The 22,491-nt window shown below is 38.1% G+C and overlaps 1 protein-coding gene across 2 annotated transcripts in view; it reads right to left on the bottom strand.

Moving 5' to 3' along the window:
- Nucleotides 1-4,373: 4,373 nt before the first annotated feature.
- The window catches only part of TSNAX (translin associated factor X), a 39,188-nt gene continuing 21,070 nt past the window's right edge, over nucleotides 4,374-22,491 (bottom strand). Inside the window, exons 5-6 of one of the 2 annotated variants that reach the window (XM_004028592.5) lie at nucleotides 9,649-9,776; nucleotides 4,374-6,380 (exon numbers count right to left, since the gene is read on the bottom strand). In XM_004028592.5, coding sequence (XP_004028641.1) covers nucleotides 6,003-6,380; nucleotides 9,649-9,776 — 506 coding nt within the window. In that variant the 3' untranslated portion in view covers nucleotides 4,374-6,002. The other variant, XM_063707807.1, reaches the window with a different exon arrangement.

The following is a 22,491-nucleotide window of genomic DNA, read 5'->3' as shown; positions in this document are numbered from 1 at the left end:
ACCACTGCACTCCAGCCTGGACAACAAGAGTGAACTCTGTCTCAAAAAACAAAACAAAACAAAAACGAACAAACAAAAAGAGTAAAAAGGGAGGGAGGAAAAGACACAAATGGCCAATATATAAAATATACGTATTACAAAGCGAGGAGAAAATAAGCACTGTGGCTAATGTCCTTGTTTCTGCATCTACTCCTGAGGTGATAGTTGATATTTATGATTTCCTTCTACTACCCATCCTATGTTTCCTTTCTCTGTAGTCAAAACTTCAGTTAATTGAGGGTTTTTTTTTACCTGGTGGGTGACCCAAATCTTCATTCCTGAAGAGGCAGTGCCATTAGGATTCTGCCTGTTTGGTGTTGCTAGTCTTTTATCCATTTTACCTCCATACATGAAGTACTAAGAAGTGTCCCAGAGAAACTCCTGTGTGTGTGCATGTGTGTGTGTGGTATCAGGTAGACAAAGGCAGCCTTAGAGGCTTTTGTGGGCATTATGGATATGGAAAAAAGTTTTGTATTTTGAGTTCTGTGTTTTTATGTCACCCAGATATTGTTCTGTCATGTTTCTTAAAGCAACAGTTAGGATTTGGAAAATGCAACTGCTTATATCATTCAAAAGATCATTGACAATGGTTACAAACAAGACCTTCCCAGAAAAAAAGTAGACCAGTAAGGATGACTTTTATCTTAAAATCTGAAGATGATATAACTAAAAATTAACTATAGATAGTCCTTTTATTCTGCAAAGGCAAAAAAAAAAAAAGATTTTTCTTGAGACATACAATTATATATAGATAGAAAACAATCAGAATAGGTAATCTGAATTAAAATCAGTGTGACTCTATAAAATGAGAACTTTAGGGGAATGAGGTGCTACAACTATGGAACACTCATTCAAGAGAACTTCATTCATTGTCTTAAAAACAAACATACAAAAGAAAATCCAAATGCTACATAAATCCTGAGAACTGCTTCATCTAGTTAAAATCCTAATAGGTTTGGAAAGCCTTTGGTGGTGCATGGGACCTTAAGAAATCATCTATGTGATGGCTAATACTGAATGTCAACTTGATTGGATTGAAGATTACAAAGTATTGATCTTGGGTTTGTCTGTGGGGGTGTTGCCAAAGGAGAGTAACGTTTGAGTCAGTGGCTGGGAAAGGCAGACCCACCCTTAAATCTGGGTGGGCAGCATCTAATCAGCTGCCAGCTCGGCTAGAATATAAGCAGGCAGAAAAATGTGAAAGGAGAGACTGGCCTAGCCTCCCAGACTACATCTTTCTGTTGTACTGGATGCTTCCCGCCCTTGAACATTGGACTCCAAGTTCTTCAGTTTTGGAACACAGATTGGCTCTCCCTGCTTCTCATCCTGCAGACGGTCTATTGTGGGATCTTGTGATCGTGTGAGTTAATACTTAACTCTCTCTCTCTCTCTCTCTCTCTCTCTCTCTCTATTCCATTAGTTCTGTCCCTCTAGAGAACCCTAACCCTAATACAATCTATACCAGGTGATTCTTAGTTTTAAGTCAAAAATCCATTTCAGAAAGATATGAAAGCCATGAATGTTTCTCTATAGAGAAACACTCTAACGCTGGGGACGGTGGCTCACGCCTGTAATCCCAGCACTTTGGGAGGCCGAGGTGGGTGGATCACCTGAGGTCAGGAGTTCAAGACCAGCCTGCACAACATGGTGAAATCCCACCTCTACTAAAAATACAAAAACTAGCAGGGTGTAGTGGTGTACACCTGTAGTCCCAGCTACTCAGGAGGCTGAGACAAGGGTTCTTAATCTGGGTTCCAGCAACATAGTTTTAGAGCATCCATAGATGAATTTCAGAGGATCCATGAATCTCCTTACATTATATGCAAAATATAATCACATATGATTATGCATTATATATAATTGTGGGTATAGTCTATTGAATGAGGTATATTCCTGGGAGGCTGTGGCAAGAGGATCACTTGAGCTTGGGGGTTTGAGACCAGCCTGGGCAACATAGCGAGACCTTGTCTCTACAAAAAAGAAAAGAAGGCTGGGTGTGGTGATTCATACCTGTTATCCCAGCCCTTTGGGAGGCCGAGACGGGTGGATCACCTGAGGTCAGGAGCTCGAGACTAGCCTGACCAATACGGTGAAACCCCGTCTCTACTAAAAATACAAAAACTAGCAGGGTGTAGTGGTGTGCACCTGTATTCCCAGCTACTAGGGAGGCTGAGACAGGAGAATTGCTTGAACCCAGGAGGCAGAGGTTGCAGTGAGCCGAGATCGCACCACTGCACTTTTTACTTCTGTATGGTTGGTAGTAACGTTCCCTCGTTCATTCCTGATCTTAGTAATTTGAGTCTTTTTTCTTGATCAGTTTAGCCAAAGGTTAATTTTGTTGATCTTCACGAAGAGTCAACTTCTGGTTTTGTTGCTATTCTCAATTATTTATTATTATTATTTTTGGATGGAGTCTCGCTCTGTCACCCAGGCTGGAGTGCAGTGGCTCACTGCAACCTCCGCCTCCTGGGTTCAAGAGATTGTCCTGCCTCAGCCTCTCAAGTAGGTAGGAATACAGGCACGTGCCACCACACCCAACTAACTTTTGTATTTTTTAGTAGAGACAAGGTTTCGCCATGTTGGCCAGACTGGTCTCGAGCTCCTGACCTCAGGTGATCCACCGGCCTCAGCCTCCCAAAGTGCTGGGATTACAGGTGTGAGCTGCCACGCCCAGCCCTCAATTGTTTTTCTCTTCTGTATTTCGTATTTCTGCTAAAATCTTTATTACCTTTCTTCTGCTTCTTTTGTGGTTTACTTTGCCCTTCTTTTTCTAATTTCTTAAGGCTGAAGTTTAGCTTATTAATTTGAAACCTTCTTTAAATGCAGGCATTTAAAGCTATAAAGTTCTATCTCAACACAGCTCCACTGCATCCCATATGCTATTGTGTATCAACTTTTTCTTTCCATTCACCCCAAAGTATTTTCTAATTTCCCTGTGATTTCATCTTTGACCCACTGGTTACTTAGGAGTACATTGTTTAACTTCCACCTATTAGTAAATCATACCACTTTCCTTCTATTGATTTATAGTTTCATTCCATTGTGGTAAGAGAACACATTTTGTATGATTTCAGTATTTTTAAATCTATTGAGATGTTTTGTGGTCTGAAATTTTGCAAAGAATGTTTCATGTGCACTTGAGAAAAATATGCATTCTGCTGTTCAGTGGAGTGTTCTGTATATATGTCTGTTAAATCCAGTTGGTCTACAGAGTGGTTCAAGTTCCTTACTGATCTTCTGTCATGGTGTCCTAGCCATTGGAAGTGGGGTACTGAAATCTACAATGATTACTGACTGTTGAATTGTCTATTTCTCTCCACTTAAATTTTGCTTTAGGTATTTTGGGGCTCTGTTAGAAATATGTGTGTACACGTATACACACACGTATATAATTGTTACGTATTCTTGATGGGTTGAGTCTTTTATTGTATGTTGTTTCTAGCAAAAAATAATTTTCTTGAAGTCTATTTTGTTGGAATATTATTCATATAACCACTCTAGCTCTCTTTCGGTTATTGTTTGCATGGAGTATCTTTTTCCATCCTTTTACTTTCAATCTACTTGTGTGTCTGAATCTAAAGTAAGTCTTATGTAGACATAAAGGGACTGAATTTTCAAATCTGTTCTGCCAATCTAATTTAAATGTCATCTTTCTTTGAGACACCTTCAAAAAGCCCCAGGGCACTCAATGTGTACTTTAAAAATCACTGATGTAGGCTGCGCACAGTGGCTCACGCCTGTAATCCCAGCACTTTGGGAGGCTGAAGTGAGAGGATCACTTGAGGTCAGGTGTTTGAGACCAACCTGGCCAACATGATGAAAACGCCATCTCTACTAAAAATAGAAAATTAGCCAGGCATGGTGGCATGTGCTTGTAATCCCAGCTACTCGGGAGGCTGAGGAAGGAAAATCGCTTGAACCCAGGAAGTGGAGGCTGCACTCCACTTCATGCCACTGCACTCCAGCCTGGGCAATAGAGAGAGACTAAGTCTAAAAAAATAAAAAAATTCACTGATGTAATACATGCCAGAAATTATTTATGAAAGAACTCAATATTCTTTCAGAATTTTGTCAGTAACTTACCATATGACCTAGAACCAGTTTCTTTTTCTATTAAGGATGAAAACTGTTACCACACACGACGCCATCATAGTTAAGTATTTTTAAAAGTGAGACACTCAGAGTTGGCGTAACACCCACAGTATTAGTATGACATGAACTGTGGAGATATATCAGTAGCAATGGCACCAGCTCACCTGTAGTGAGTTGACTACAGGTGAGTTGGAAAACCAAAAAACCCACCATCACTAACACGAACAAACAAAAAAACAGAATTTACTAGGCATGTCCATGTTTTATTTTCTTTAGGTGTTTTTCTGGAAAATTACATTTTCAAGGAATCAGCCCTTACAAACAGAGCTAATCTTTCAAAAAATAAAACCCAGTATCTAGATTCTCAAAACTTACAAAACCAACTGGAAATGTCTGGTTGTCATGCTCAATTCAGTTTCACATCACAAGTAATCATCTATAACTATTTCAGTAGGCAAATTCCAATTCTAAATATTACTAACGATTACCGTTGTTATTCTCAACTGTGTTGACAATCGTCTTATTGCTGAATTGTTCATAATACATTTTCTTTGGCAACTTTATTAACACCACGGGACAACTAAAGGTCTGGATTAACTTAGCATTTCAAAACTTCACTATAATTATTTAAATGTAAATGCTAGACTTAAATTATTTAAATTTAAATGCTAGATTTAAATTATTTAATTTTAATAAAATTTAAATTTAAATGCTAGAATAGGAAAGCCTCCAAACATGCCTAATATAACAAAAACAAAAATTGCTAAATAATCACTACTAAAAGCATTTCCATTGTATGTACAAGTACATAACTCAACTTTACCAACAAAAATATTATAATTTAGCTCCAATTCTCTATCAGACCTTCTGTGATTAAAAAAAAAAATAAAAAATAAATGGAGAAAGTAACATCTGGGCACCTCTCAAATTTTTATGGAAGGTTGTTTTATATAAATTTTAAATGGCCTAAAATCAGCCAGAATGTGAATTTTTCACTATAATACTTTATAAACTTGTACTTTCTTTTTTCTTTCTTTCTTTTTTTTTTTTTTTGAGATGGAGTCTTGCTCTGTTACACAGGCTGGAGTGCAGTGGTGCAATCTCAGCTCACTGCAACCTCTGCCTCCCAGGTTCAAGCGATTCTCCTGCCTCAGCCTCCCAAGTAGCTGGGATTACAGGCACATACCACCACATCCAGCTAATTTTTGTATTTTTAGTAGAGACGAGGTTTCACCACGTTGGTCAGGCTGGTCTTGATCTCTTGACCTCGTGATCTGCCTACCTCGGCCTCCCAAAGTGCCGGGATTACAGGCGTGAGCCACCACGCCCAGCCTAAACTTGTACTTAAATTATATATTGATAGCTTATTCATTTTTAATTCTTGTTCCATGGAATAAGCCTATTTTTGAGGCTTGGCACAATATTAACAAGAAATTTAAACAGGACGCTCAAGTCCAGAAGTTTAACTAAAAAATCTTTTCTATATATAATAAAACCACCAACTTAAATTACAAATTGCTTCCACTAAAAATTATCACTCCAAACTTCAGAAAAAGTAAATTAAAATAGGTTATGGCAAAAGGTACACTCTGAAGCATGTTCACATTACAAAGATAAATGATAAAGGTTAACCAGCAAAAATTCAAAAAGGCATATATGCAAACATCTGTATGCAAACTTTCATGAGTAAGATATAAGAAATGATTCATTTGGCTAATTTTATGTACAGCTTGTATACAATTTAAAACAAGTACAACTGAATATGTTTCTACGTAAAAGCCACAATAAAGTTAAATGAAATACTAAATAAGTCTTACAAATTGGTCTCTTAGGAGTTCTCAAAAGAATTGGTAACTGAGTAATGTTAGATTCTAAGAAATGCCCTCTTCTTGATCTATCATTTCTGTTTTAACTGAAAACACATCTGCCAACATATGTTTTGGAATTTCTGACCCTCTGACTTTCAAGGCATAACAAGCATTCTCCACTTTGGCCAAACTTTGTTTCAAGGTATACAGCTTCTTAGAAACCTCGTAAGGTCCAGTGTTGCCAATGAATGAAAACCCATCATAAACCTGACGTAAAAACTGGCTCACTTCAAAGGGGGTATCAATGTCCCCATTCCCCACACTGTTAATACACATCCGCATCAATTCTCCAGTTAAGTCAGCCACTCCCAGAAGGTAATCGACAGGTGTGACTCTCAGTCTCCAAGTACCAAACTGCTTATCCTGTGCATCAGAGGAGGGCTGGTAAAAAAACAAAACAAAACAAAAAAACACACACACACACACAAGAAAGAACACTGTGAAAAAGAGTGAATATAGCAAGTATCACATTTATTATAGAAGTACAAAATCAATAGCAAATCAGTCATACTAATTTTTTCTAAATAAAATAAATCTGTTTTGCTTAATAACCACTTGGGATGTTAGAGGAGGAATGTGTGCCCTGGGTAGTGAATTGAACCAGATGACTTCAAGATGCTTTTGAAATATATCATTATGAAACCAACTATTTCCAACTCCACTTGACATACAAAATAAAAATATTCTTAAACAAGGCTTAATAACTTTATTGCGCGACAATTACTTTCTTAAATGAAAAACCATACAGCCCTCCAAGTTTGTGATCCATTAATGTTTTCCTAAGAAGCTCAGTCTTTTTCTGGCTTCTTGTCTTTCCCTACTCAGCACTCACTGTCACGATTTATTATTCTCTCACTGCATCCTCAATTCCCTTAGACTGCTATATTTTCTACTGCACCTACCCAGCAAAAACAGAATCCTCAATCAATACTAAAATATACTCATTAGTCCTTTATTCAGGTGGCTGAGTACCACTCACTGAGTTAAAAAAAAAAATGGTAATCACAACTGCAGAGTCTGTACCGCTACACAAATTACTCTCCAATCCTTTTACTTATCATTAGATGGTTCTCTTTCCAGCCTCTTCAAACACAATTTCAAACCTTTCACCACTCTCCTCAGGGCTCTACTCAAATCCCAAACCTCTTCACTTTCAGTAGACAACCTTGCCCAATTTCAGTGACCTGGTCAATTGCCAGCTTACCTAGCACAATTTCTCCAACTGCCTTTATCCCTACCAAAAAAAAAAAAAAAAAAAATTTATATCCACACCCATCTTTACCTTCTATCCTCCAGTCTCAGATGATGAGTTGTCCCTCCTCTTGTTTGAGGTTAACTCTTCCAAATGACCTTGACCCATCTCCTCCCACCTCTTCCAGGACCTTGCTTCATAAGGTGTATGCCCTTGGGCAAGTTATTTCATCTCTCTAAACCTCAGTTTCCTCATCTGTAAAATGGGATAACAGTACCTACCTCAGAGGTTTATTTTAAGGGTTAAATGAGAACATTTACCAAGTTCTTGGCATAATGCCCAACACAAAGTAAATATTCAACAAATGCTAGCTGCTATCATGATATCATCATGAAATCTCTCTCCACATCAATTTCCCTCTACTGAATTCTTTCTGGTAGAGACGATGCCTAAATTGTTATTAAAAGACGGTATGTATAAAAGGGTAGGTGAAGTTGCAGTTACATCAAAGGACATTTTAGGTAGTGGGAACTACAAAGGCATACAGGTAAGAATTGTGCATTTGAGGAACTAATGAGATAATTCTTTTGAGTAAAGTTTAAAGGAAGTTACATAAATATAAGCTGAGACGAGGGAGACAGCTTTATTAAGATCACTCTTTGCTATGTATCTAATACTTGAATCCTAACATTGTTTGGACTCTGCAGAGACCATCTGGTGCAACGTCCTCATCATTTAGCATAAGAAATGAGGTCCGAGAAACATCACAGGTAATATGACGTTGAGCTATGGGAATATGATAGCTAGTTAGTGGCACTATTGTTTCCATTCTATTTTTCTGCTTGTTTGAAATTTTTCACAAAACTTTTTAAAATAAAAATTAAATAGCTTTGACAATATTCTCAACAGGCAAGTCAGAGCAAAATACCTTTCCCAATCAAATTCCCAGAAGTTTCAGCACCAAGCATCTTTAGCACTAAAACTTATTTATGAACATAGTCTTATACAATTTGAAACATGTATATGAATATTATAGCCCCATAATCTTAAAATAATCTGGTACCTAAATCCTGAAAACAGTACTTTGACTCTCAATTTTCTGGCCTTTTCCCCAATATTTTCATTTTGATACACAGAGAACTTTAAAGGAAAGTGTGGTAACTTCCCTAATATCATGTGAGAAGCAGGGTCAAATAGACCTACTTTACTTCTTTGTGTAATTCAGTCTACACTATCTGAATAAAAAATACGAAGAAATTTTACTTCTCAAAATAAATTTCCTCCTTAATACACTTCATATAACTTAAAGTTAATACACGGCTTCCTTAAAGTAAGTTATACCTGTCATGCCAAATTAGTCTCATTTGTATTAATATTTTAGTTGATATTCAAGAAAATATTATTTCTACAGGGTCTTCCATCTCCTGCCTACCTATCCTTAATATATGGTGTTTTTAAAAATAATTTTAAAAAGAAAAATAAAGAAAATTTTTAAAATAATTAAATATTTAATATTTATTAAATTAAATTATTAATAATTTAATAAATATTTAAACAATTATTTAAATAATATTTAAAAATATTTAATTTTAAGTGTACTGGTATCTCAGAAAGTATCAAATAGTCAATACAGCTTACCTTACTGCCTGTTATATCTTGAAACCCAGAAGGAAAAAAATAGTATTTGTTTAAAAGTCAAACTGCAAAGTTTTTCTTAATTCAGAAAAGCTACATAAATTTCAGATATAAGCATTATGAATTGAGTAAATGATTAACAGCTCTCACTATATAAAAACTACTTTATAATGGCAAACTACTGAGCACTTCTGTGTCAGGTGCTGTATATAATGTATATTACGTGTCAGGTGCTGCTGTATATTGCCTAATTAATAACCTTTAAGTCAAATCCTTTAAAACAACCCTTTGAGGTAGGTACCTGATGCAAGGGGTCCCTGTAGCACACTGTGAGAAGCGCTGGCAGAGCGGACAAGGGCACAGGCTTGGATTCAAAATACCTAACTTCAAATCTTAGCTCTGCCACACTTTTTAGTTGTGTGGCTTCTGGCAAGTTACTTAACCTCTCTAAAAGTCTGTTTCTTTCTCTGTAAAATGAGAGTAATAATGCTTACCACATATGGTTAATAAAAGGATTAAATAAGACAGTGCTTACAAAGGGCAAGTGAAAAATAGAGAGTAAAACCAAAAGAGGACTTACAGTAAGCACTCCATAATGCTTTAGGTAAAGAGCATTACTTTCCCAATATGCCCAGAGTTGTTCTTGTTCTATACACTAACTGAAATATTTAAAAAGACCATTTCCTAGTTGAGACTCTACAAAACCATACTTTAGAAAGAACATTCCCATCTCAATCTTAGCATAAGCCAGTAAATCTACTAGAATCGTCATACTGTTACATAAATTATATAATAAATGTGAAATAAATTTTAAATTCTCACAGTTTTATTTTCTTTCCCATTGTCTTCAGTCGTAAATATCAATTGTTTATTAATTTCATCCATACTAATTAATGATCGTGTTTTGATGAAGTGTTGAAAAGAGACAGCTTCCACATATTCCTGTAGTCCTGAAAACGTGACAAAGAAAATTACTAAGAATAAGCACTTAATTAGTAAGAATGTCATAATAAAACAACTTCATATTGATCATCATCTAGCTCAAAAAAAAGCTTAATGGATGCCTACTACAATGCCAGTACTAGACTAGACACTTAGAATAGAAAGAATGGCCTGGGGACCAGGCACGGTGGCTCACGCCTGTAATCCCAGCACTTTAAAAGGCCAAGGTGGGTGGATCACTTCAGGTCAGGAGATGGAGACCAGCCTGGCCAACACAGCAAAACCCCAACTCTACTAAAAATACAAAAATTAGCTGGACGTGGTGGCGGGCGCCTATAATCTCCGGGCCACTGTGCCCAGCCAGAAAAAAAATTTTTTAAGAGTTTAAGTAATAAGGATTTAAGAAAAGCTTATTCTGGCCGGGCACGGTGGCTCACGCCTGAAATCCCAGCAGTTTGGGAGGCTGAGGTGGGCGGATCACCTGAGGTCAGGAGTTCGAGACCATCCTGGCCAACATGGCGAAACCCCATCTCTACCAAAAATACAAAAAATATTAGCCGGGTGTGGTGGCAGGAGCCTGTAATCCCAGCTACTCGGGAGGCTGAGGCAGAAGAATTGCTTGAACCCAGGAGCCGAAGGTTGCAGTGAGCCGAGATCACACCATTGCACTCCAGCCTGGGGGACAAGAGCGAGACTTCGTCTCAAAAAAAAAAAAGGGGGGGGGGAGGGGAGAAAAGAAAAGCCTATTCCATAATTTTGATAGGCTTTAATAAAAATTATATAAATTAATTTGTTTTATTTTGCTGGGTAACGAAGCAATGATTCAAACAAATGAGACATAAAATTAAGAATCATTTGGGCCGTTCACGATGGCTCATGCCTGTAATCCCAGCACTTTGGGAGGCCAAGGCAGGTGGATCGCGAGGTCAGGAGATCCAGACCATCCTGGCTAACATGGTGAAACCACGTTTCTACTAAAAATAAAAATACTTAGCCGGGCGTGGTGGCGGGCGCCTGTAGTCCCATCTACTCAGGAGGCTGAGGCAGGAGAATGGCGTGAACCCGGGAAGCAGAGCTTGCAGTGAGCCAAGATCATGCCACTGCACTGCAGCCTAGGCGGCAGAGCGAGACTCGTCGCAAAAAAAAAAATAATAATAATTTGGATCTTTCTTAAAGTTTTAATAGGCAAAATCACTTTTAACTAATGTAGGTTAAAAGTGTCAAAACACCGTTTATCTTTTCATAGTTCAAAATGGATCTAAGACTAGATAACTCCTTTCTGCTTTGGTAGTTTAAGTTTAAAAAAAAAAAAAAAGAGCTACGCAATACAATTTTGTACAAGATAGAAACAACCCTTGAATTGAAGAGTAAATTTTGGTAAAGATCAAAATGTAACTTAAATACTTTTAAAAATGTTTATATAAATGTAAAGGGCACAAGTGCAATTCTGTTACATGTCTACAGTACTATACTTTTCCAAGTGTTTTAAAACAACTACTTTCTGGCCGGGCGCCGGTGGCTCACACCTGTAATCCCAGCACTTTGGGAGGCCAAGGCCGGCAGGTCACGAGGTCAGGAGATCGAGACCATCTTGGCTAACATGGTGAAACCCCGTCTCTACTAAAAATACAAAAAATTAGCTGGGCATGGTGGCGGGTGCCTGTAGTCCCAGCTACTTTGGAGGCTGAGGCAGGAGAATGGCGTGAACCCAGGAGGCGGGGCTTGCAATGAGCCGAGATTGTGCCACTGCACTCCAGCCTGGGCAACAGAGCAAGATTCCATCTCAAAAACAACAACAACAACAAAAACAACAACAACAAAAAACTATATTCTATAGCCACAATTTTCAATATTATTTTATGTCTTAATCTAAAAGGTGATACAGGGAAAAAGCATTTCTTAATTATTGTTAGTTTAAGAAACTTTTTAAGGGTTTGTTGTAAAAATAGCAAGAGAATACATTTCTGATTATGCAAAGAAAACTCAGAACTTAAGAGGATATTTAAGTTCTCTAACATTTTTTATGACAGAGTCCTGCTACTTACAAGTCTCCCCCACCTGCCACTACACTTCTGGTATGGCAGCAACAGTGTTGGGGAGGCTAACAGCTGTAGTATCATCACATCAAATGCCAGGCAAAGGTCCAGGATACAAGGGAAAATGGGTGACCCTGGTTTTGATAGCACTAAGAGGAAACTTAACTAAATGAAAATATCCTGACTCATTCTGAGCTGCAAATGATGCCCAAATATAGGTCAGAAGGGACAATTTAACAAACCATAATGTTCTGAGAAATTAAACATTAACGAGGTTAAGTTTAACAAAACAGATGATGTCGTTTATATTTATAATTAAAAATATTCTTAATTAAATGTTTAATTTTATGAATTTTTAGTTTTATGAATAGGTGACACCGCCCAGTTCCCCCCCTAAAGAAAATCTCTATTTCTCATTTCCTTCTAAAGATACTTCATGCACACAAAAGCAAACAGCAAAACGTAAAGATGCATAATCACATCTCCATGCTCTAATGTGGTTAGCCTCTTATGAGCTAAACAAGAAGATATGCACAAAGATTTACATATAAGGATGTTTGTCACTACAGCAAAAAAAATTTTTTAAAGTTAAAAGACCAGTAATAGCTGTATCACTTGTCAATTTTTGTCTCTTAGTTCCATTATTTCAGAAAAAGGAGGTGGATGCTTAAAGCATGTCTCCTATGCCAGCTGGCAATATATTAAGCTTTGTCAGTACAGGGTGCTAGGTGCTTAAAGAACTGTAAAGCAAAGAGCTCTCTGCCTGGTTCTGCTGTGCCCCTCTTCACAGCCCTGAGTGTGGGGCAGCCAGCACTTCAAGGTGGCCAACAGCATGTAGCACCTGCCTGGGGACAGCTTCTTTTGTACTCCAGAGAATGGCTTCCTAGTAAGCCACCTCCTTGGGCAGGGAATTCCTTTCCATGGCACTTCCCCATGGACAGCTTCCCAGAGAGTCCATCAGCACAACAGCTCAGCAAACGTCTCTGCCAGCCGATGGGACATGCCCACCCTCTCCAGCATGGTCTGGACCTCATCCTGTGAAGGGTGAGGGTTGGGTTCTGCCAAATTTAGTTCCTTGGGTGCTCTGCCTCCGCCCTAGGGGTAGTGGCTGCTCACTCTATCTGAGATTCCAGTACTCTTTAGAGTTCTCTTTTACTCTTATAATCCCCTATATGGTTAATAAGTCTGTATGTTGTATTTAACTTTCCCTGTTCATATTACCATCTAATTTCTGTTTCCTGTTTGGACCCTGATGAATACAATAAGGAATTAGGAAAATAAATAATGGTATTACTTCTCCTTCAGCCCTACTACCTAGAGAAGGTGTTCCATTTTCTGTGGCTAGTCACTGTATTAGGTTCAGGATCAAGATTCAGTACCAGCTGGGAGCTTCACATGAATTCTCCCCTTAACGTACTAGGTGTTCCCACTTTATGTTCTATACTGAATCTTACAGAAATACTGAAACACACTCAGATCTGTCCTATCCATGAACCCTATATTTCCTCTCAACTATTGCTCCATCTGTCTCCTCCTCCTCAGAGCTAAGTTTCTTGAAGTAGCTGGCTACATCATTTCCTCAATAACTTCATCTCACACTTCTCAACCTACTTCAATCTAGCTTGGGTACATCTTTAAAACAAAATAGTTTTTGCTAAGATTACCATAATAAATAAGACTAATGGACATTCTTTCCATCTTCATCTCGGCAGCATTCAGCATTTTGTGCCACTTCCCCTCTTTAAACAAGTTTTCCTTTGATTCCTTTGACAGCATCATCTCCTGGTTTCCCACTTTTCCACCTCTCTAGTCATGTCTTCTTAAGTCTCTGCCTCTAGCAGTCCTAGGTTCCCTCCAGTTCATCTATACTTGGTTTCAAGTAACCTTGCTGCCCTTAAACTTCACATCTCCGGCCAACAGGCACTCACATCCAAATGAATATCTGACATCCTTACCAAAGATACCTCAAAATCAACACTTCCAACAATGAACTCACTATCTTCCTTCCAAACCTGGTTCTCTCAAGTTTTGCCAATTCTAAGCATGTCCTGGTCTCCCCCCATCTATTCTTGACCTCTTCACATCCATTCTCACACTGCAGACTGTCTGCCTTTTTAATATGTAACGACCACATCATTCCCCAGTTTAAAGCCCAAATAGCTTCCCATGGCGCTCAGAATACAGGGCAAAACCATTAACGTGGCTTATAAGACCATGCTTAATTTCACCCCCACTTACATTATCAGCCTCAATTCACGCTATAGTTAAGTCATAACTCACAAAGGCTTGCATTTCCAAGATGGGTACATAAACATATATCTGTACGCATGTTGAGCAAAAAATAGCACTGCTTTAAATGGTCAGAATCAAACACAACTGGCAAGGTGCCTGTCTTATACATGGCAATAGGTAGGGAGGGAGACAGTATAAAAAGTAGAACTATGTCAGCTGAAGGCAATACATACATATTTTCCTGAGCCTTGAATAATATTAAATTCAACAAACAGGATAAGCAGCATTACATGGAAAGGGGACTGTTATTCTCTCCATCTCGCCCAATGTAACACTGTTGATCCTATTTGTTAAATTTAGTATTATTTCATATGTAGCTGTTGATAAGACCACAAACACTTTAGCAACAACATACTACTAATATTCTGTATCATTCAGCAGTGCCTTGTTGCAGAAACAAATAGCATTTCTATTTGGCTGCCATATAGTTTAGTTTCATTCAAGTACTTTTTTTTTTCATATTTCAGTGCAAGAATAGTTCAAAATAGTCCAAATTTTAAAAGTACCATAAAGATCATGGCATCTAGTACTTTTACAACTGAGGCCCAGACCTGGAATTTAGTTGAACCTAGTTGATTTTACTAATTACAAATTATTTTTAAAAATAAATTCACTAAAACCATTTTCCATGTTTTGAATTGACTCACGGACAAAACAACTTTTTACGACTAATGAAGGTGAACAAACTTTTTTTTTCCATGGACAAATGCATGATATTTTACCATATAATTGTCTCTGTAATTGTCATCTTTGTTCAATAACATTCATTCAGAAGTAGGAGTAGTTTTAAAAATAGTACTTTGCTTTTTGATTGTCTATTGCTTTTCTTTCCCCTCTTCCATTGTGCAACTATGAAATTTAAAATTATTCATCTTTCATTATCCAAGGCTCTTTGGTTCCTCCCCTCAACTTAGCTCCATTTCTACTCGTGCATGTCCAAAAACTCCTTAAGGACTCTATTCTACAAATGGACATCTACCCTGGACAAAATCCTTAATTATCACAGAAGACCTAGGAAAACAGGAATTTCAGTCTTTCCTTGAGCAGGAGCAAACTCTTAAGATGTGCTTTTACTCCAATCATCTCCGTAAGCCAAATACTGCAATACAGTAAGCAATATTTACTCCCAACAAAATGAATTATGGCATCTTGCTTAAAGAGCTGAAGTGGTTAGAATTCGTTTGATTTTTTAAAAAATTAGCAGTTTCATTTTTATTTTTTCTCCGTTTAATTGTGGTGAAACAAACATAACATTTACCAGCTTAGCCATTTTAAGTGTACAGTTTAGCATATTAAATACATTCATAATGTTGTACAACCATTATTACCATTCATCTACAGAATTCTTGTATTAATCTTTCCAAAATGAAACTCTGGACCTAGCATTTCTTAATCTAACTCCCCATCCCTCCTCCCCTCAGCTCCTGCCAACCACCATTCTACTTTCTTGTCTCTATGATTTTGACTACTCTGGGTACCTCATTTAAGTAACAAATACAGTATTTGCCCTTTTGTGATTGGCTTATTTCACTTTGCATAATGTCTTCAAGCTTCATCCACGTTTTAACATATGTCAGAATTTCCTGTTTAAGGCTGAATAATATTCTATTGTATGCATATACCACACTTTGTTTATTCACTCATCTATAGACAATTGAGTCACTTCCACCTTTTGGCTTTTCTAAGTAATGCTGCTGTAAACATGACTGTTCATACCTGTTCAAGTCGTGCTTTCAATTATTTAGGGGTATCACCCAGAAGCCCTCAACAAACTTTTTAAAAATAAAATAATAGTTTACTAAGTCTTGAATGTCTACTACATGTTAAGAGTATGGATCTGGAACTTTACATCCATCTTTTTAATGCTCACTATAACCTTATGTGACTGTATTACTATCCTTAATGAACAAATTGAGGCATAGAGAAGTTAAGAAATTCAGCCAAGTCACACAGTGAATAGTGAAAGTTTCTAGAATTCAAAAGCTCACACCCTTCCCATCTTACCTGCTTCTTGACAGTCATCTCCATATAAAACATACCCATTTTTCTCAACATTTTTCCACACTAAATTCCTGGTTCAGCTTTTCTCCATGTTTTGCTTAACCTTATTCTGTAGTCTTCCAAACACACTATATACTTTCATGATTCCATGCCATTCTGTGACTATGAAGCCTTCTCTCACATCTTTCTCTACCTACAACAATAGTTTAAATGTTTTAATGCACCCCAATCAAGGCGGCACTCGTCTCTTCATTCTCACTATATAAAACTTGTACTTCAATTAAATGTTTCAGTCAGTTTTAGATTACAAACACCTGTCTGATCACCTATTTTGCACCCTAGAACTCTGAGGGTGGGGACAATACCCAGACGACTTTGCTCCTTGGCCCTCTCCCAAAGATAGCAACCCATATGTACAAGAGACTCAACTGTTTCCCGTAAATTCCTTCTAATAATCTGTTTCTCCTCACCAAGGTCTATGAAACTAAGTGCCTCAACAAACAAAAATATTTTAAAATTTGGTATTCGATTATTCATAACTATCTAGTTGTACTTAAGTTAAAATACTTTCTAACAAGATTAGCGTTCAAACTGATGAAGGGCAGAATTTGAGGTCCTGATTTATTTTTTAATAGGGAAAAGAGAGAATATGGAATAAGAGTCCTCAAAATTTTATCTTTGGTGTCAATCTGTATTAAATATGGGTGAGTGTCAGATATTTAATTTTCAAGTATATCTAGTCATTATATAAGTTGTCCTTGAAATGTGTTAACAAAAGTTACTTCAGAGATGAGGTGGTCATTTTTGCTCCATAGAAATTAGGTTTCATGGGCCAGGCATGGTGGCTCACGCCTGTAATCCCAGCACTTTGGGAGGCCGAAGTGGGTGGATCACCTGAGGTTGGGAGTTTGAGACCAGCCTGACCAACATAGAGAAACCTCGTCTCTACTAAAAATACAAAATTAGCCGGGCGTGGTGGCACATGCCTCTAATCCCAGCTACTCGGGAGGCTGAGGCAAGAGAATTGCTTGAACCTGGGAGGCAGAGGTTGTGGTGAGCCGAGATCTCGCCATTGCACTCCACCCTGGGCAACAAGAGCAAAACTCCATCTCAAAGAAAAAAAAGAAAGAAATTAGGTTTCATGCTATAACGTGGAGAAAGTTCAAGGACATCTGGCCCAAAACACTGAAAAGCATTTTTGGTCACATGTAGGTAAGAGGATGTTTAAACAAGTTATGTTTCAACCTGATAAAAAGGACATCCGCTATTTTCAGTGAATAATCCCCAAGGTGAAAATTTTCAACGTACTGCCATATTCCATCAAACAATGCCTTCCCCTTCTGTCTTTGCCTTGGATGAAATCCAATTAGAATTATTTACAGAATCAGCTGCCAGTAAGAGAGAAGTCTGTAGGTTGCTTTTATGTAAATTGTTATTTTTTTCCTTGTTCCCCCATTAGAACATATAACAGGGAAACCCAGTTAAAGGCTTCTGATTATTTTTACATATTCCTTTAATATTTAAGCAATATACATCCAGTCCAAATCTCCATCAAAAACTATATATAAAAGCAAACAGATATGACAGAGGTTTCATTATAAATTTGAACCTCACATGACTCAACTTTGTTTCTTGGTTTTTAATGCTTTTTCAGAAATTGTTTAACATATGATTCGGCAATTCCGCTCCTAGGTATATACACCCAAAAGAGCTGAAAGCATATATTCACACAAAGACTTGTAGGCAAATATTAACAGCAGTTATTATTCACAAAGGCCAAAAAGTATAAACAACCCAAAAGTCCACCAACTGATGACAGATTAACAAAATACAGTATATCCATAAAACAGACTATAATTCAGTTATTAAAAAGGAATGAAATACAGATACATGCTATGACATAGCTGAACTCTGAAAACATGCTCAAAGAAACCAGACGCAAGAGGCCATATATGGTTTCATTCAATTTATATGAGATATCCAGAATAGACAAATTACCATGGAGACAAAAGTAGATTAGTGGTGACCAGGGGCTAACCCTGGGTGGTATTAGGAGAAGGGGGAATGGGGAATGACTGCTAATAGGTAGGAGGTTTCTTTTGAGCGTGATGAAATGTTCTGGTATTAGACAGTGATAAGTACATAACCTTGTGAAAACAGTAAAAACAAATGAATTATTCAATTTAAAAGGGTTAATTATGTGGTATGTAATGTCTCAATTTTTAAAAATTGCACTTGTAACTATTTCTCTGAGTACCACATGAATTTTTAAAACAAGTTAGTGTCACCAAATCAATCACTGAAATGTTAAAATTAAATCAGATTTATATTGGATTCACAGGCCACTCTAAAAATCTACTTTGAAATACATGAAGTGCACACTGAAAATAAATATATCTATATGCCTCAGCTTTGTAAAGTATGTGTGCTTATACTACCAACAGTAAACTCTAAATAGAATTCTACTAATTTGGATTTTGTCTGAGTAGGGTTTTTTTGTTTGTTTTCATTTTTTTTCTGAGACAATCTGGCTCTGTTGCCCAGGATGGAGTACAGTGGCACGATCTTGGCTCACTGCAACCTCTGCTACCTGGGTTCAAGTGATTCTCTCTCCTGCCTCAGCCTCCCGAGTAGCTGGGATTGTAAGTGCCTGCTGCTGCACCCAGCTAATTTTTGTAGACGGGGTTTCATCATGTTGTCTAGGCTGGTCTCGAACTCCCGACCTCAGGTGATTCGCCCACCTTGGCCTCCCAAAGTGCTGGGATTACAGGCGTAAGCCACCGCGCCCGGAATGGGTCTTTCTTTTTTTAAAAAGAGACATGATCTTGCTCTGTCACACAGGCTGGAGTGCAGTGGCACAATCGTGGCTCACTGCAGCCTCAAACTCCTTGGCTCAAGCGATCCTCATGCCTTAGCCTCCCCAGTAACTAGGACTACAGGAGCAAGCAACTATGCCTAGCTAATGGTTTTTTATTTATTTACCTTTTTTTTTTTTTTTTTTTTTAACTTTTTTGCAGAGACAGGGTTTTGCTAAATTGCACAGGCTGGTCTCAAGTGATCCTCCCAAAGTGCTGGGATTACAGGTATGAGCTACTACTTCCAGCCCTAGGCAGGGTTTTTACATCAGCACTGAAGAACGAGTATTGAGCAAATTGGTACCACTGAGTTTTTATCCAAAATGAAAATAAATGTTAAAATTTAGTACAATATTATAGATTAATTTTGCTAAATTCAAGAAAGGTCAGGAATGAACATTTGTTAATGGTTATATGCCAAACAAAATAAGAAATGCTTTCCATAAATGTATTTAATTTCCAAAAAATCCAGGAGGTAGCTATTAATGTTCTCATGCTAAAGGAAAGAAAGCTGAAATTCAAACAGGTTGTACACTTTGTTCCAAGGTTACAGAGATATGGAATATTAAAACATAAAAGCCCAGGTCTGATGGCAAAGTCGATCTCTTTCTACTTCACCTCACTGAGCAAGCCTTACCTCTTACAAGGAGACCTCACAGACTAGAAAAGTTAAGACCAATCTGGGGATCTTCTAAAACTGACTTTCCTAATACCAAAGGACCACATTCTCTTCCTATCTGGCTTAATCCTTATAATAGCCACTGAAATAACTCATCTGCACTTTCAACTACCTTGTCCCTTGGAGTCATATTCAAGTTATTTTAACAGGAATATAAAGTACTATATAAATAAATATAAATCCCAAATTTAAAATATATTTTTATTTTCTTAATACACTAAACTATATTTATTATAGAACTGCTTACCAAGTGATATAAAATATAACAAATCATTCCTCAAATCATTCCAATAATTCTCAAATCATTTCTTAATTTTTTAGATGCTGTTGGAAAGGGCTTTTGACTTCCCTTGTCTGAGCCATGATTTGATATGCAAAGTATCATCAAACTCTTCCTATGACCTCCTCCATTAAAATGACAGTTATCAGGCAACTGGGTTCCTGCCAATGTAGGGGATTCACACAGGCTTGCCCCCATTCTCAGCTTCCAATTCCCCCAACCATTCCTTTAGTCTCTGTTCCTCTCTCATCATACTCTCTCCCCCAACCAATAGGGGACGAAAGGAGTAGAAGAGGAAAAGGAAGGAAGGAAGAAGAAAAGAAAGAAAATCTGTGTTCTCACTTGCTGGGATGCCTGCTGTCCTGTGATGGTTATCAATAAGGCTCCCTTACCCCAGACTCTTTCCCTTATGTGCAGAGACAGCCACTTCTCTCTCCACCAGGGGGCCATGCCTCAAATAAAGCAATGCTTCCTGAACCTACCTGAGATTATAAATGCAGCCTGAGAGAATATGTTCTGCATGAAATATCTGTTTATATCCCTGGTTCCCAGTAGAGTCATCAGATACTATTTGCTTCTCCCCTTAAGGCACCTCTTTTTGGGGGTTTACAAAAGAAGTCCACAGCTCAGCTGCACAACACAAAATCCCCACCCACCCCTGGACTTAAAAGCAACTCCTCAGTCCCTCCACTCCAAAGTAACATTTGTAGCTCATCCTCTAGCTGCAGTGCACAAACCAAAAAGTATCTGTTATGGACTAAACTGGGCTGCCCCAAATATGTTGATCATATGTTGAAGCCCTAACCTCTAGTACCTGAGAATGTGAGTGTATTTGCAGACAAGGTCTTTAAAGAGGGGATTAAGTTAAAATTAGTCCATTGAGGTGTACTTTTATCGAATATGACTGGTGACATAAGGAAATATTAGGACACACAGAGACAACAGAGATGTGTGTGCACGTGTGCACAAGGCCATGTGAAGACCCAGGGAAAAGATAGCCATCTGCATGTCATGGAAAGAGGCCTCAGGGGACATCAAATTTGCCAACACCTCGATCTCATGCTTGAGGCCTCCAGAACTGCAAGACAATAAATTTCTGTTTAAGCCACCCAGTCTGTGGTATTTTATTATGACAGGCCTAGTAAACTAATATAGTATCTTGGAATCAGTGCACCTTTGGCTTCTGAGATAAACCACATGTGCTGAAATTTGTATTATTAATTTTACTACTCATCACAGTTGACAATATACTACTTACCAACAAACAAAGAAGGATGTATTTCTATTTTAACAACAAACATGGCCACAATAATGCATCAGGCTGCTTATCTTTTCCTACTTCTCCCACTGTCATCCTACTACCAAATAATGAGCACGACACCCAAACCATGAATTAATCTAACTTTCTGCCTCATTCATTCCTATTGCTATACAGAAAGGATTATATTTATTGCTCAGGTAAACTTTCAAAAATGATTAACAGTAACTATTAAATATTCCTGGTTAAGTTCCCATCCCCATTACACTCACAGTCATTCTTTTATTTTTATTTTTGGGCTGGGGGCGGGGACGGAGTCTCGCTCTGTCTCCCAGGCTGGAGTGCAGTGGTGCAATCTCGGCTCATTGCAACCTCCGCCTCCTGGGTTCAAGCAATTCTCCTGCCTCAGGTGCACGCCACCATGTCCAGCTAATTTTTGTATTTTCAGTAGACACGGGCTTTCATCACTTTGGTCAGGCTGGTCTCGAACTCCTGACCTTGTGATCCGCCCACCTCAGCCTCCCAAAGTGCTGGGATTACAGGCGTGAGCCATCAGAGTCATTCTTAAATCTCCAGTCTCCCATCAATTCCATACCATTTCCCCACCACATCCCCTTTTCTCAGCACATGACACGAAAATGGAAGTGACTGTGCAAGAATTTTCTCAATTCCCTACCTCTATACCCATCTGTAACTACCCATCTGTAACTGCCCATCTGGGAAGAGGGAGCTGTCCTGTCATACAAGGCTTAAGCTCTGGATCCCATCCTCAGGTCTTGATTATTCAGGGATATTATTCCCTTAAATATTATATTGTATTTCCTTTAGTTAAGGTTCCCAGCCTTTGGTTTTATTCTCACTCTATACTCTCCTTAGACAATCTTATCCACGTCTTTAAAATTAACTACAATTTATAAGCTCATGACTCCAAGGCTGTAACTGCAGATGCATCCTGAGTTCTCTAGACCTACGTATCAAATTGCCTCCTAGGCAGCAACCTGTACGTCCTAAGATTTCCAATTAATTTTTCCAAAACCCATTCCACCTTCCTGTTTTCTCCTCTTAACAAATAACATTCCTATTCATCCAGTTGGCCAAACCAGAAACCTAAAGGCATCCCTAGACTATTCCCTTTATGCTTTTTAAAATTAAACTGTCTTCTAAAAACATGCCCATTCCTCTCTATTCCCACTGCTAACACCAAACTTGAGGCCCTATTCATTTCACACCAAGAAGGACCACTACAGCTGCCTCACCTCTCTGCCTCTAGCTTCCCACTGAATAAAATATGATAATGGCAAAACAGAAAGCAGAGACTTGAA

The sequence above is a fragment of the Gorilla gorilla genome, chromosome 1 (assembly GCF_029281585.2).
Source record: "Gorilla gorilla gorilla isolate KB3781 chromosome 1, NHGRI_mGorGor1-v2.1_pri, whole genome shotgun sequence".
NCBI lineage: Eukaryota > Metazoa > Chordata > Mammalia > Primates > Hominidae > Gorilla > Gorilla gorilla.
This window is presented reverse-complemented; position numbering and strand designations above follow the sequence as displayed.